We start from the raw sequence: 15,094 nt of genomic DNA, 5'->3' as shown, positions 1-15,094 counted from the left end.
TATACAATGAGGGGACTCTCATCAGGGCCATGGGAAATTATCTGAAAAGAAAAAATGTATCTCCATGTCAGAAATTTTGCTCAAGACCTTTTTAAGTGATTTTTTGGCATCAACACCAATCCTCTCACACTGCTTACCCTACTGGTCTGCAAGGCCACTTTAAAGGTGTAGAATGTAGGGACTATTTGGAAAAGACGTGGTCATGCTGAAAAATAAAGGACAAACCTTAGCCTCCAGTGTTAACACTAGGCGAATACACATTAAAGCGTTACGTGGAACATAAAAGTTTTTACCTCGCTAAGTTTAAACTTAAGTTTAAACGGACCCACGGAATCAGGGACACAGTGTCTGTCCTGAAGAGCACTGGGGAGTTTTGAATACGTGGCAGGAAGGCTTGTAGAGCTAGGAAGACCGCTCTTAACTCCAATAGGTTGATGTGGAGCTGGGTTTCCTGTGCTGTCCACTTGCCATTGATCTGGAGTTCTTGGAGGACCGCTCCACAGCCTTCTAGGGATGCATCCATTGTTATCACATGTGGCTCTGCGGAAAGTAGGAACGGCAATCCCTGTGACAGGTGTTTGAGCGATCTCCACCACTGTAAGTGGTTGACCATTTTTCGAGTGACTCGTATGCGGTCCTCGAATGATCCTGTACTTTGTGTCCATTGGTTCGTCAACTCCTCCTGGAGTGGGCGCATCTTGAGGCGGCAGTGGGGAACGAGCATGATACATGAGGACATCATGCCGAGGAGGGACTTGAAGGTGCGGACCGGTAAAGTCTTCCTTGATGCCACTGACGTGGCCAGGGAGATAAGTTCGACTTTTCTCTCCTGAGAGGGGAAAGCTTTGACGCGTTCCGTGTCTAGAGTCGCCCCAAGAAATGTAATGACCTTGTTGGGTTCCAGCGCAGACTTCTCGTGGTTGAGGGTCAAACCTAGACGTTAGAAAATATCCAGACAGGCGCTGGAGGATTTGGCTGCGCCGGTCGCAGATGGTGCCTTTACCAGCCAGTCGTCCAGGTATGGGAAGACCTGGTGTCCTTGTTGACGAAGGAAGGCTGCCACAGGGGAGAGGCATTTGGTAAATATCCGTGAAGCAGATTTGAGGCCAAACGGGAGGACACAAAATTGGTAATGCTGCCCCGCTACAGCAAACCTGAGGTACTTCCTGTGCCCTTTGAGGATAGGAATATGGTAGTAAGCGTCCTGTAGGTCTAAGGACGTCATGTAGTCTCCTTCCTCCAAAAGTCCCAGGATTTCTTGGAGTGTCACCATACGGAACGATTGTTTCCTTAGGAACACGTTGAGTGTCCTGAGGTCGAGGATTGGTCTCCACTTTTTCCCTTTCTTGTGGATCAGGAAGAAGTGGGAGTAGAAACCCATTCCTTTGTGGGTTGGTGGAACTCTCTCTATCGCTCCCTTCTGTAGCATGGAAGAGATTTCCTGAAGAAGCAATCGTAGGTGCCTGTGGGATCGTTTGCGAGGTGGTGTTGTGGGAGGGATCGTGATAAATTCCAGAGAATGTCCGAATTGAATGAGCTGGAGTACCCACCGATCTGTTGTTATTAACTTCCAATTGTTTAGGAAGTGTGCGAGTTTCCCTCCAATTTCTAAGAAGTTCAATGGTGGATGGACTGGCCATTGACACAAGTAATTGGCGGTTGCCAGCGGGTTTTTTCTGGTTCTTTCCCCTGTAGTTCGACTTGCCGTAGGAAGTCTGACGCCCTTGCTGCTGTTGTCCCGGTTGGTATTGCGTTCTGTTCTGGTTGTATGAATAGGAGGACCTGTTCTGGTATGTGCCTCTATAAGAAGATTGTCCTCTATTTTTGTTTCCACGAAAGGACTGGTTCCGGAATTGCAGTGTGCCAAGAGCTCTGGCAGTGTCCGTGTCCTTTTTACGTTTTGCCTGGCGAAAGCTGCGCTCTGCGCAGCTTTTTCGCGCAGGCGAAAACCTAATGAGAACTGTAGTGTGGGTTTGGGTCGGCCCTCGTCATTCATTGGCTGGCTCCATAAATGGAGCCTAGCCATTGGACGAGGGGCCTGGCCGTCAATGCCGGACCAGATTCGGGGGCGTTCCCGAGATTCTTTGGCTTTTGCCGACGTCACGCGACGTCAGCCGAAAGCCGGGAACGCCCCCGAATCTGGTAAGGCACTAGTGGCACCCCGAGCGCTCTGCCGCCTCCTACTACGGTGCAAACGCTGCCTCCCTGATTGCCGCCGCTGCCCGGGGCCGAGAATAACATGAGGACCTCGCCGGGGCCGCGGAGAGCAAGAACGAAGGAGCTGCCCTCCCATTGGCTGAGGCGGTCGAGCCCCCTCAGTGCCGCCGCGCTAGGAGTGGTTCTCGAGCCGCCGCGTCATCGCTGGAGCCGTGCTGCGATTGGCCGCAGCTTCGTTTTGTCAGCCTACACACAGATTCATAGATGAACCAAACGGATGTTTTCCCTTCATAAATAGGGCGATCTGCCACCACAAGGCACATGGGACTGACACAAAATAACTTCATTTAAATTACAAACATTTGAAAATGGCATTTTACTGGGGATAATAAGACAGACCAAGGTTCTGCGTTGTTTCCATCGCACCGGCAGTCTCCGCTGCCCCGCCCTCTGCTGCCCTCCCTGGTTCGGTTTCGTTTCTTCAGTCTGCTGTAAGAAGAAGAGGAAGGGCGGGGACGACTGAAGGGAAACAACAGACTAACGGGAGCCAGTCGGAGGCACGAGCGTCCTGCAAACAGAGAGGAGCGAGAGAGTGACCGGTATCCGACCAGCCTCCCGGGAACATCAGCTGTTGTCTAGAGTGACCGGCATGCACCTGGCAAACCAAAGGCAGACCTGTCCCAGCTCCAGGAGCGACTGACAGGCACGCGGCAACCCAGGCTGTGCTCAGTGCACCAACTCTAGGAGTGACTGGCACGCACCCGGCAGCCCAGGCTGTACCCGGTGCACTAACTCTGGGAGTGACTGGCACGCACCCGGCGTCACACAGTACACCACCTGTAGGAGTGACCTACTTGTCTGCGGCGTCTCTTGAGTTTAGACCAATTCTAGACAGTGACGGGCACGCTCCCTACGGCACTCAGTTCACCAACTCCAGGAGTAATTTGACAAACCGTGTTAATCTAAAAAAAAAAAAAAAGCACCAGTTCTACGGGTGACTGGTGGCACCGGAAAACCAAGGAGATACTTTCCACACAAGCTAGCGGAGTGACCCACACTCTTACTCAGAGAGGCGCACTGGCTTTGAAATGCCAGCCTGCATGCAGTTATTTACACTGATGGCCTCGGAAGCGACTTGTCACATGCACTGCTCCTGTTGACAGCCTTAGATAACGCAACTCAGAAGCGCTCACCAGCACCCTGGGCGTACGAGGCGCTATACACGTGATTTCAGTCATTCATCCTCGCCATGTGGAAGAAGAGCACAGAGTCAGATTCGGCCAAGCAGCCCTCCATGTCCGACCTTGCCATCTCATCCTTCCTGACCCAGGTGTTGTGTGAGCGCGGCGGGTGCCTGGCCGTTCCCGAGATCCGGAAGCACCTCAGCCTCTCACCGACGCACATCACAAGCATCCTCCGAGAGGAGGCCTCCCGCTTCCTGCTGCTGGAGCCGGAGGGGCTGGTGCTGGCGCTGTCCGCCATCCTCACGTGCTCGAGGGAACGGTGCCCGGGCCAGGACTGCGCCCGTCTGCACCTCTGCCGCTTCTTCATCCTGGACCGGTGCACGCGCAAGAGGTACGTGCGCGCGAGTTAGTGACAAGGAACCGGGCTGGAGTCGAGGTCCCAAGAAGCGGCGCAGAGATTCACTGCGGGGGTTGCCAAGTGTGACTGAATGTTACAAAGTGATGACAGGCTGTGAATGAGAGGCTTTTAATGCATAAGAAGTAGAGGCAGGAGTGAGAGACTACAGGCAGTGTGCCCGGCATGGGCAGAGGCCATATAGGGGACTGAGGTCAAGGGAAGAGGTCATGGCGAGAAAGCAAATGACACACAATTCGGGCTGGACTGTTCCCATTGGGTGCAAGGTCAAGACTGATTTGCATATGGGTGGGTACAAACTGGAATGGCATGGTGAGCAAAAAACAGATGGCTTTAGGCCTAGATCTCTATACTGGGGTGAATGTATGTCATTGTTCTGCATTCTGTCCATCAATTGTCTTTTTGCATTTGTCACCCCGAGTGGGACGGGTATGACGTGTGGGTCCCGTGCTCTCCATGCCACTGGAGTCAAGCTATCCTGGGTGATGAGGGGTGAAACCCCCAAACCGGTCCTAGAATGCTTGATTCTAGTCCAGGGAGGACCTGGCCTGGCAGTTTTGGCTGGAATGTTCCCATTGGGCGCAGGGTCAAGACTGATTTGCATATGGCTGGGTCCAAACTGGAATGGCATGGTGAGCAAAAAAACAATGGCCCAAATATCTATACTGGGGTGAATTTATGTCATTGTTCTGCATTCTGTCTATCAATTGTTCTTTTTACACTCAGGACAGGTGCACACACCACACACAAGATGGCCGCGGTGTGATACTTACATATTCCTTCTAAAAAAGCAGTGGGCTGCAGGGTGGAGGGGTGAGATGACCAAGGTTTAGGATTGTACCAGGGCAGTGGCGCAGCTACTGTGAAGTACTCGGGGCAACAACAATGAATTTGTACAGTGAGGTCCTGTACAGAAATAATAATTGAAAAAAGTTTTTAACACTGAAATTCACCAGTTATAGTTAACTCAAGTAATTATAACTCATGCCCTAAAGTAACTATAACTCAGTCCCCGCCATGCACAGTTTTTTCACCAATAATTTAATTGCTAATGTTGCAGTGATATTATCAATGATGTCATAGAAAATGTCATGAGTGATGTAATATGTTGGGTAATTAGCAGTGCATGGCAAGGGCGCAAGTTAGTTACCTTAGGGCACTATTACTATAACTGGTGAATTTCTATGGTTTTTAGAGGTTTTTTTATTTAGAGTAAAGTAATGGGGAAATCACCAAAAACAAAATATATGTAAATAGCCCTCTCAGGTCATTATGGAAGGAGCAGTGACTAATAAAGGAGCGATTGCGGCTGCTCATTTATTATTCATTTTCTGCTTTTAATTTTTCTTCTGGGTGTCCCGGTCCACCAAAAACACCCACTATTTTTTTATAAGGGGCTGCAGGGGGAGCCCCACAAGGCCCTGACAGTTCACTGTAAGCAGCCCTATGGGGCAGCGCAGGAGCCAACATTATTTTTTAATTTACGGGGTGCCTTGGTGCCCTCCCGTGGCATCCCACGCCATGATTCTTTTTGAAGGCTATGGGGGGAGCCTTATGAGGCTGCGCAGAAGTTTGCATTTGTTTTTATTTTATAATTATAATTCTTGACAGCTGTTGGCGAGCCCCAGGGCCCCCATAGCCCCGCCAGCATGTTTTTTTTGTTGTTTATGTGGGGTGCTCTAGTGCCCACCCGGGGCACCCCCAGCACGTCCTTCATGGGAATCCTTCACCTTCTGCTGCCTGTGGCTGTGTCCGGTACGCTGTGAGGACAGTGCCTCTGGTGAACTCTGATGATCGCAAGCTCTCCAAGATGGCGATGCGCCTGCAGCTGGCCTCCATCTCCCTCCTGGGCTCCCACCTTCTCTCCGGGACTTCTCGACTTGTGTGTGGCTCTGGGTGTGTGTGTGGCTCTGGGTGGGTGTGTATGGGGGGGCTCTGTGTGGCTGTGTGTGTGGGGGGCTCTGTGTGGGTGTGTGTGTGTGGGGGGCTCTGTGTGGGTGTGTGTGTTGGGGGGCTCTGTGTGTGTGTGTGGGGGCTCTCTGTGGGTGTTTGTGTGTGTCATTTGCGAGAGAAAAAGCTATTGGCATTGTAAATGACAATGCCATTTATTTATGTTTAAAAAAACATAAATAAAAATAATGTCAAGAGCAATGCCAATAGCTCTAACTTTAACAAAGGCAAAACCATTGCATTGTAAATGCTTGTTGATAGTAGTTAAAGCCTCATCAATCTTTTCTCCAAAGAGATGCTGGCCGTCATAGGGCATATCAAGGATTTTTGTTTGCACCTCCTTGACATCCTCTGGCAGGTTAGATAGGTAAGGTGCGATATCTGCCCAAAGTTGTCGATTGTAGCGGCCCAGAAGTGCGATGGAATTTGCCACCTTCACTGTCATGGCCGACGTGGTGGAGAAACGCTTGCCAATAGTATCCAGTTTTCTGCCTTCTTTGTCAGGTGGTGTTGACAGAGGTGATGCTGGGTTACGTGAATTTTTTCTGTGCCACCTGGGTTACCACAGAATCTGCCTTGGGGTGACCTGTGAGGCATGCTGGCGCCGATGAAGTCGCTCTGTATTTTTTGTCGAGCCTGGGTACACCTACTGGGATTGAAGCTGGTGTTTGCATCAGTAATTTCCCTTGCTTCCATATAAAGTCAATGATGGGAATTGACCTGATTGTCTTTTTAGTTGGTTCCTTGAAGTCGTACAGGAAGCACTCTGGAATCTTTTGGCTGCACGCTCAACAAGGTTATGGAATCCACCGATGTCTGCGGGTGGTGATTCTGAGGACTGTGGTTCCGGCGAGGCCGGAGAAGGAGCGATATAGTCTTGATCTACATCTGGGTCAGACTCGTCGTCACGGACCTCGCCCTCTTCCTGGTCTCTTTCTTCGTCATCAGATGAGTGAATTTCTTGTACTGGATCTTGTTTCCTACTAAGCGCCAGTGGTGGCGGCTTGTGTCGGGACAAAGGAGTGGGTGCGTGTACAGCTGTAGGTGTAGGCGTAGTGGGTTTCTCCGGAAACCGCTGTTTGTAGTCCTGTATTAAGAATTGCAGGTCTGATACAATGGCTGCTGGTAGGCACACCATCGGTGTAACCTGTGTGCGGACTTGAGTGTGGACTGACTGTTCTATATGTTCCACCTCGTCCATTTCCTCATCGGTGCTTTGGCACTTGACCACCAGGTCTGATGGGCTTGTGGCTTGTGTGTACAACTCTTCCTCCGACTCCCCGCCTTGTAATAGACAGGTTGGAGGCAGCTCTTGCACCTTACTGGGTGACGTCAGGTCTGGCGTAATTGGCCTCCTCGTGATTTTAATGGCGATATGGGATGTCTGTGGTGGCAAGGTATCCATGGCATGAGATAGCAACTCAGACTCTTTCCATTTCCCTGTTGGCGTTGCCAGATGCGGCGCCGATGACGACGATGCATTTCCAGGGGTCGTCGACGACTTTGTCGACGGTGTCGTCGTCAATATTACCTTCGTCGACTGTATTTTCCCCATCGTCGACTGTGTCCCCGCCGACGGTGTTCTCGTCGACGTGTCCTTCGTCAACGGTATTTTCCCCGTCGATGGTTTCCCTTTCGTCGACGGGATGATCTTCGTCGACGGGACCATCGTCGACGACTTCGACTTCGATGTCGACCTCGTCGTCGACGGTAAGGTCTTCGTCGTCGATGGAGTGAATGGAATGGTCGACGACACTGGCATGCTCGCCGTCGATGAAGGCGTCGTCTTCGTCATCGAGGAGGTGGCCGACGATGCTGTCGTCGTTGACACTGTCATCGTCGGCGCAGTTTTTTGCGCTGAAGAGATAATCGACGCCGTCATCGTCAAGGTCAGCGGTTGCTTCCTGGTGACAGGAAGATCCTTGCCAGACACTGAGGTTTTGCCCTCTGAGGACTTCTTGAGAGTCTTCTTAGGAGGGGTGACTGAGGGGCTAGGGGAAGTAACCCTTGGCCTCTTCAAGGAAAATTGTGAAGTACCAGAGACACTCTCACCGTCTTCTGACACCAAGTCGTCTGTCCTGTTCTTCAGCCTGTTCAGCCAGAGTAGCAGGCGTCCTTCTCTGTCTTTGAGGGTCTTGTTTGAGAAGGTCCTACATATTTTGCAGTCCTTGGGTTGATGGTGAGGGTAGAGGCAATACAGGCAGGTTTCATGCTTGTCCTCTACATGGAGCCTTTTCTTTCCACACGAGGAACAGGATCTGAAGAGACCCTTTTTCTGGCCATCAGCCATAATGTAATAAGTTTGGTAAATTCGTTTTTTAAAGTAAGAAGAAGAAAAACCCTGAGGAGAACTCAGGTGGAGACTCCCTAGCACAACGTGCGGTAGAAAATCTGAGAGACCTAGGTTCCTGACAGGAAGGTTCTAGAAGGAGGTAGTAGCTGATTGGTTGGCTCCTTTACTTTGGTCCTTTTTACAAAAGGACATAGATAGGCCACTAAGGTGGGACCCTTGGGCCTACTCTAGTTTGGTACTTTTTACAAAAGGACGTAGATAGGCCACTAAGGTGGGATCCTTAGGCCTATTCTTCTCTATGTATGTCTATAGGACATTACTTTTTTATATACCGGAGGCTCCCGTCTCGACGACGGGGAATGATTCAGGCATGTGAATCTATGAAAGACACCCAAATACTGGATAATTAAGAGAAGCAGACAAGACTGTGCACCTGGTCCAAACGGTGTCCCCCAGGCTATCTATAAGGAGGACCCTCAATTCTGGGCATGCAAGTTAAACATCCTATTTAGGTCAGTAAATGACACGAGCCGGCTGCCAGAAAGCTGGAGAGGGGCTATTATAAATCCGATTTATAAAGGAGGAGATCGTAAAAACCCAGCAAATTACCGGTTAATAGCACTTATCGATGCAGAAGCAAAATACTACGCATCCTTAGTGTTAATGGACCTTTTAAAATGGTCTGAGGACAATCAGAAGATCCCGGTAAACCAGACTGGTTTCCGCAGGGGCACAGGCACCTTGGCCAACGCAATGGCAATAAGTTTAATTGCCGAAAAAAGTATGCAAAACCATCAAGCATTGTACTCCTGCTTCATCGACTTCAAGGCGGCCTTTGACCGTATAAACCGTCAACTACTATGGTCCAAACTAAAGCAGCAGGGCTTGCCGGACACAATTCGAAACCCTATAATGGATTTATATACAGACATCTGGATGCAGGTAAAGATCGCTAATGGGCACTGGCTGACACGAAAGATCAACACACATGACGGATTAAAACAGGGCTGCGTGTTGGCCCCTCATCTTTTTAATTTGTTCATGGCAGACCTAACTTTAAGGCTGGATGGAACCAATGCTCACCCACCGCGGCTAGGAGCACTACGCCTGACATCTCTCCTATGCCGACGACGTGGTGCTCCTAAGTCAAACAAAAATAGGTCTGCAACGTCTCCTGCACGAACTGGCAGATTACACAAAACTTAATCTTCTCGAAATCAACAGCCAGAAAACAAAGATCATGATACTGACCAGTCGACGAAATACTCTGCCGGTTTTTGTTATAGACAATAAAAAATTGGAAGTGGTGGGCAATTACAAGTATTTGGGAATACAATTGGACAGTCGTCTCAACTTATCTCTGCACTTCGATGCCATCGAAAGAAAAGAAATAGCCCTGTTACACGTGTTCAATAACATTTCCAAACAGCTTAAGGGCCTGTTTTTTAATCCACTTCTGACAGTCATCAAAGCCAAACTGCTACCTACAATAGGCTACGGCAGCGTGTTACATCATGGCAGAAGTGCACAGCTCCTAGACCGAATTCAAACTAGAGTCTACAAGCGGGTTTTTAGTGTATCGTCCAATGCTTCACCAGCGCAGGTCCGATTGGAGTTCGGCCTGCAATTCCAAAAACTGCAAAAAAAGTATGAGACCATTAAATTCTGGTACGATATTTGGATGAACAGGAAAACAGGAATTAACCAAGTCACCTGGGAAGCAATGCAAAATAACCCTAATTCTCAGTACGCTAAGTATCTAAGACTATCCCTCGACACTACTGAACTTACAGCTCTGTAGCAAACTAAGCTACCGGTATCATCATTCAAGCTAGCGAATAAAAAGGCTGCAAACAGGCACTCGCTGATCAATGACAAGTCAATCCTCAGTCACAGACGCACGCCTGGATGATAATTCAATCATAAAAAGTGCTTAAACCTGCAGCCTATTTTGGTCTTTCCTTTTCCTCACATGTCAAAACGAAATACCTTAATTTGAGGATGGGTAATCTGCCGACAAATGCTGACAAACCGGATTGGAGGAAACCGGACACTAAGGAGTGTGATCTATGTGGAGATGCAAAACAAGACTTTATCCATCTACTATGCATCTGTCCTGCACTGGATCAGGAACGACGGTACTGGTTAAAGTCAAAGTTAATTGAACATAGAGTACGCACCTGTCGCGGTCATACAAGCCTTGTGTACAGTGGATCCACAATTGATTTGCAGATCAGTCAAATTTGTCATGAACTTTGAGAACAAAAGGGGTATTACCGCAAACGTTTGAAAAGTAAATAAAATTTAGTTTTCTCTTTTTTTAAATGTCATGCAAGACTTCCACCTACCGTTTGTTCTTTGGTAGTTAACGGAAGACGAGTTTTTACTTACTGTTTCACAACAAGTAAATGGACAATATATAATTGAATTTACTCGGCACTGGATGTTCCTTGTACGTAACTTTGTATTTTAATGTTGCTAAATCTGAATCATGGATGCTCGTTGATCATTCATTTTAAACGGCTGTTTCTTTTTCTACTTTTTGTAATGGTTTTTATTAACTATACAATAAAGTTTATTTACTCAGAACCATGGGCAGAAAGCCCCAAGATTGTAGCTTTCTGCACTTATAACCTCTCACCAGAGGGTGTGGTATGGAATAAAGCAGAGGGTTGCTAATAAGCTTTTTGGCATCAGGCCGCAATGTGACTAGACCTGGCCTTTCATTTGCCCCTCTAGTGTCGTCTAGGTGACTTAGAGTTGTTTCAATTGAACCAGTTACAGTGACGTGCCTAATGATAATACTTGGTGGTAGAAAACCCCAGAAACTGAAAAAGGTAGTGTCCTGTAGATATGGAGGGCCGTGGCAACTGTGATTCTGCACCATCTGAAAACGTGTGAGGTAGATAAGAGTATAATTCACTGAAGTATTCGAGAGGCTAAGAAAACACATATTGCATATTTGTGGCTAACTCAAACCAGGATGCCAAGTGAGCACGGAAAAGTGCGACACAAAAATGGTCACAGGATGCTCGCCTGTCTCAAAAATATCTTGCATTACATTAGAAGAATTAATTTTAGTTTGCAATGCCAATGAATTAGTCATCATCACTCGCAAGTGTGACTTGACCCTAAAACGCAGGTAGTATATAAAATAAATCAATGACAGCCTATGACTCGAGTACTTTCATTTTTCATTTCCATTCGATACAAGACAAAGCAGGATATAGGCATCAAAAATGTTTATTTCTTTTGTGTTTTTAGTTATGCAAGATGAATGCAAAGCTACATTTCATTAAAGGACAAAACACTCTGGGTCTTCTAAAAAAACACATTTCCAAACTCAAGTTCATATCAAAGTGAGCAGAAAAAAAACTTCTAACTGTCAGGACCAGGTCCTCTTTGTCCTTGCTCGTTCGGGTTAGCATGAGAGTAGATTCCATAGCCCTCAAAGCAACTTCCTGGTTTGGAGAGTCAGGTCTAACCTGGAGACACCTCTCCACTCCCTTCACCAAACAGATGTGTCCAAGCAGGTTGCCTTGTCACTTCTCAGTCTTGTCCAATTCTGATTTTGAAAGTGGCTCCACCAATTATCAAAAGATGAGCTCAACCATGAGTGGTTAAATTCATTCCCTCAGCGAATCTAAGCAGAGTTCACACACACACACTCTCCATGTATCTCTCACTGCACTGTGACAATCACATATCTACTTATTTCATAACAGAAACTAGCAAACCAGCATTCAAACAAAATTACAATGTTGCTGCAAATTTAAGTGGAGAAAGCTTTCTTTGCATATTCACATTTGGAGCTTTCAAATGCTCTATGTCACCTGTAAACACATTACAGATAGCTTACACAAATGTCCAATATGCTAATTTAATTGCAAAAATAGTGTACATGTTTAGAGAAGGGCACAAGCAGTTGCAAGCTATTTACTAGCAATTCACTGGACAGTTTGCTTCTCATATCTCTGACAATCTTATATTTAGGTTTCAGGCACTTGCTTTGAAGGAACTGGAATATGAACTGTATATTCCCCAATCAGTCAAATTCACCAAAACCCATCAAGGAATATGAATGACCCAAACATTCAAAGCTTTTATGATTTGTCTGTCTGTTTAAATGCTATTGACTTGTACCTGACTTTTGTCAATAAAATGTAAATAAGCTGGGAATCTACTTAGGATAAAGGTAGATGTTTTAATATTTTATGCAGAAGTTAAAGAGAACCTTGTTATATTGTAACAAGAACATCTCTCTAGAAAATGAAGTGTTTCTCATAAAATAATATTATTTGTGGTGGGGGTCTGGTGGAGATTGGACTATAGAAGCTAGACAGTGATAGGCAGAAGGATATGCACATGCACTTGGGACAGTACTTAACAGCACGCTCTGCCACCTGCTTTCAGAGCTGAAGTACAGGAGATAAAGTAATTTGACCAGAATTACATATATTTTACTGAAACAGTGATGCTAACCCATGGCTCCATTTTCGACAGTCCCCAAGCTAGCCACTAAATCACAGAGGGTGCCTTGTCTGCTCGTCTTAGATATGTTTGTCTTGTGATGAAAAGGCCCTGAGCTCTCCGTTTCAACTGGCTTCTTGAACTCCATTTCTAGGGATGTATGATGTTACAACGCGATCAAAATGATCGCGGTACATTACAACGCATCTTTTACAACACAAGTCGTTACCACGACTTGCGCTGTAGGGTGCTGGACTTAGGAATAGTAAGATTTACTATTCCAACTCCAGCCTACGTACAGTAGGGAAGGTGTTGGAATAGTAAATCTACTATTCCTTAGTCTAGAGCGCCCTCCAGCGCAAGTCGTGGTAACGACTTGCGTTGTAAAAGACGCGTCGTAATGGCACCGCAGTGTTTTGACCGCGTTGTGAAGGATGTTTACCATTTCAAGAGGCCTAACCATTAACAATTGATGAGATCAAGTTGAAGGAAATTAAATATTCGCTGGGAGCACTGGCTTGCAATTCCTTTGTAGTGTGTAAGGCAACTCTCCCTCATTACACAGAGTACCTCAAATTCTTTGACTTCACCAAAATTGAAATTTGCTTTGTGGGTGCCATCATTGGTGCATTCATCTCCCTTGAAAAGTATTCCTGGTGACACATCAGCCAGGTGGGTTCACATAGTCAACTCTAAGAACACTATTCCACAATCATTCACTGCCTAATTTACTGAATTCCTTCAAACCCTATTGTGTCTAAAATGTGTAGTGCTACTGTGCATAAGTCAGCTAGGCATAAGCAAGTGATGAAACATACCCTCTGATCCATTGTCGGAAACGGGTAGTACACGGGCTTCATCTCATGTGGACTCAGTTCTTCTTCCTCAGGTGGCTGCCAAGAGGTTTCCCCTGTGCTGGAGTTGTAGAAAAAGAAACGTCCTGTGGGTTCGTCAAAGTATCTGTCCCATTCTGACTCAATAGGGCTTGCTTCAGAGATTACAGAGTTGGGAGAATTGACAGGGTCGTCTGTCTGGTAGAAGGGAGACTCCCAGGTTGTCTCGCCGGTGAGACTGTTATAATAAAACAACTTCCCGCTGTCCTGGTCAGTGTGAGTTTCCCATTCGTCAATAGTGCTGCTTGTGCTCTGTAGGCGTGACGACGAGCCTGCCTTTGCTGCCTCTTGTCGCAGTTCTGCTACATTCACATACACAGGAGAGGAATTCTTTTCCTGGCTGACCTGAAAAACAGTTTTAAAACAGGACTATTATTATAGTTTGTGCAAATATTTGCCTATGAATTTTGACTTAAGCGTTTGATGATGTACTGTTTGTGAAACCAGGGCAGACGTAACAATCTCCCTACCGCGCAGGAGCACCATCATCCCAAGGGGTATTACCCCAGCTAGCTGTTCAGGGGCATGAGACACTGGCAGCAGGTTAGAACCACACACATTAAAACCAAAGCTGTCACACATCAAACACGAATAGCACACTAGAAACTACATGTCACTACAAAAGTAAGCCCCATAGACTGGAATCATACTAAAAGTCCCACTGGAATCAAAAACAGAAGGCCACAGACTGCCGCCACAGTAGAATCCCACTGTCATTAAAGCAGAGAGCTGCTGTGATGATCAGTCTACATCCCGGTGCTACTGACAACTGAAGGATGAAGGATTTGTTTTGGCTGCAGGAGCTAGCTTGCTTGAGAATGGACAGTCTTGTCACCCTAGTTTTAGCAGGTGAATCTTTCCATTCAAGTTTTGCCTTTGACTGAAATATAAAATCAAGTGGCCTTAAATATGTTTTAGGACATAGGGACTGTGAATTAAAGCATGGAAAGAATTTGACCACGCCTGGAGAAACCACAGGCTTTGAGTCAGCCAAGAGTGGCAAGGTGCGGCTGGCTGAATCAAATAAGAGATACTAAGGGGACGAGAACCAATGAATACTTTAAAAAAGAGTTGAAATGAAATGAGAACAAAAGCTCAAATAAAGTATTTAGTCAATGAAGAGAATGTGGTATTGTGATTAAATTGCCAACATTGCAACCTTCAGATGTGGATTCTAATACCAGCAGTGGCATTTGATTGGAAATAATGTGAGAATGGGCAAGTCACTTAAATTCCCTGTGCCTAAAAACTGTAAGTTGGTGAACCATAACTATGTAAAAAAAAAATACAAATCACTACTTCAATATAAAGGGCTTTTTTGCTCAACAGCCAGACTCAGACTATATGATTACCGAATGGGATTGTGATGTAATGACTATTTGAAGAGCATACATCTCCTGGGAGCGCATCCAGGCGTTACAAAAGAAGGGAAATGGGCTGGCCGAGTCGGAGGTCTAGGCAAAGAGGCACGTCTTCAGTTTCTTGAAGAATTCAAGGACTGAGGAGACGGCTATGATTTGCATGAGCAAGTCACTCTACTTGGGAGCAAGGTACTAGAAGGCATGACCACGACCTCCAGCTCTGCAGATGTGAGAGAGCAGGGGCTCAGCCGATCCTAGATTTTTGGTCAAGGTCTGGAAGCTGATGTGCGCCATGCTATGATGTATAACATGGTTCCAACGAGTTTTACAGGAAAAATGAGCACCACACAACTTATGCACACACGCTTCTC

The 15,094-nt window shown here is 46.8% G+C and overlaps 1 protein-coding gene across 7 annotated transcripts in view; it reads right to left on the bottom strand.

Moving 5' to 3' along the window:
* Positions 1–15,094, bottom strand: part of ARHGAP27 (Rho GTPase activating protein 27) — a 627,637-nt gene that overhangs the window by 106,185 nt on the left and 506,358 nt on the right. For all 7 annotated transcript variants that reach the window (XM_078645012.1, XM_078645013.1, XM_078645010.1 and 4 more), the window contains one exon: positions 13,288–13,707. In XM_078645012.1, the coding sequence (XP_078501138.1) occupies positions 13,288–13,707 (420 nt within the window). The remainder of the gene's footprint in view (positions 1–13,287; positions 13,708–15,094) is intronic.

The sequence above is a fragment of the Lissotriton helveticus genome, chromosome 5_1 (genome assembly GCF_964261635.1).
Source record: "Lissotriton helveticus chromosome 5_1, aLisHel1.1, whole genome shotgun sequence".
Classification (NCBI taxonomy): Eukaryota; Metazoa; Chordata; class Amphibia; order Caudata; family Salamandridae; genus Lissotriton; species Lissotriton helveticus.
The sequence above is the reverse complement of the archived record's forward strand: the minus strand, read 5'-3'. Positions and strand labels throughout refer to the sequence as shown.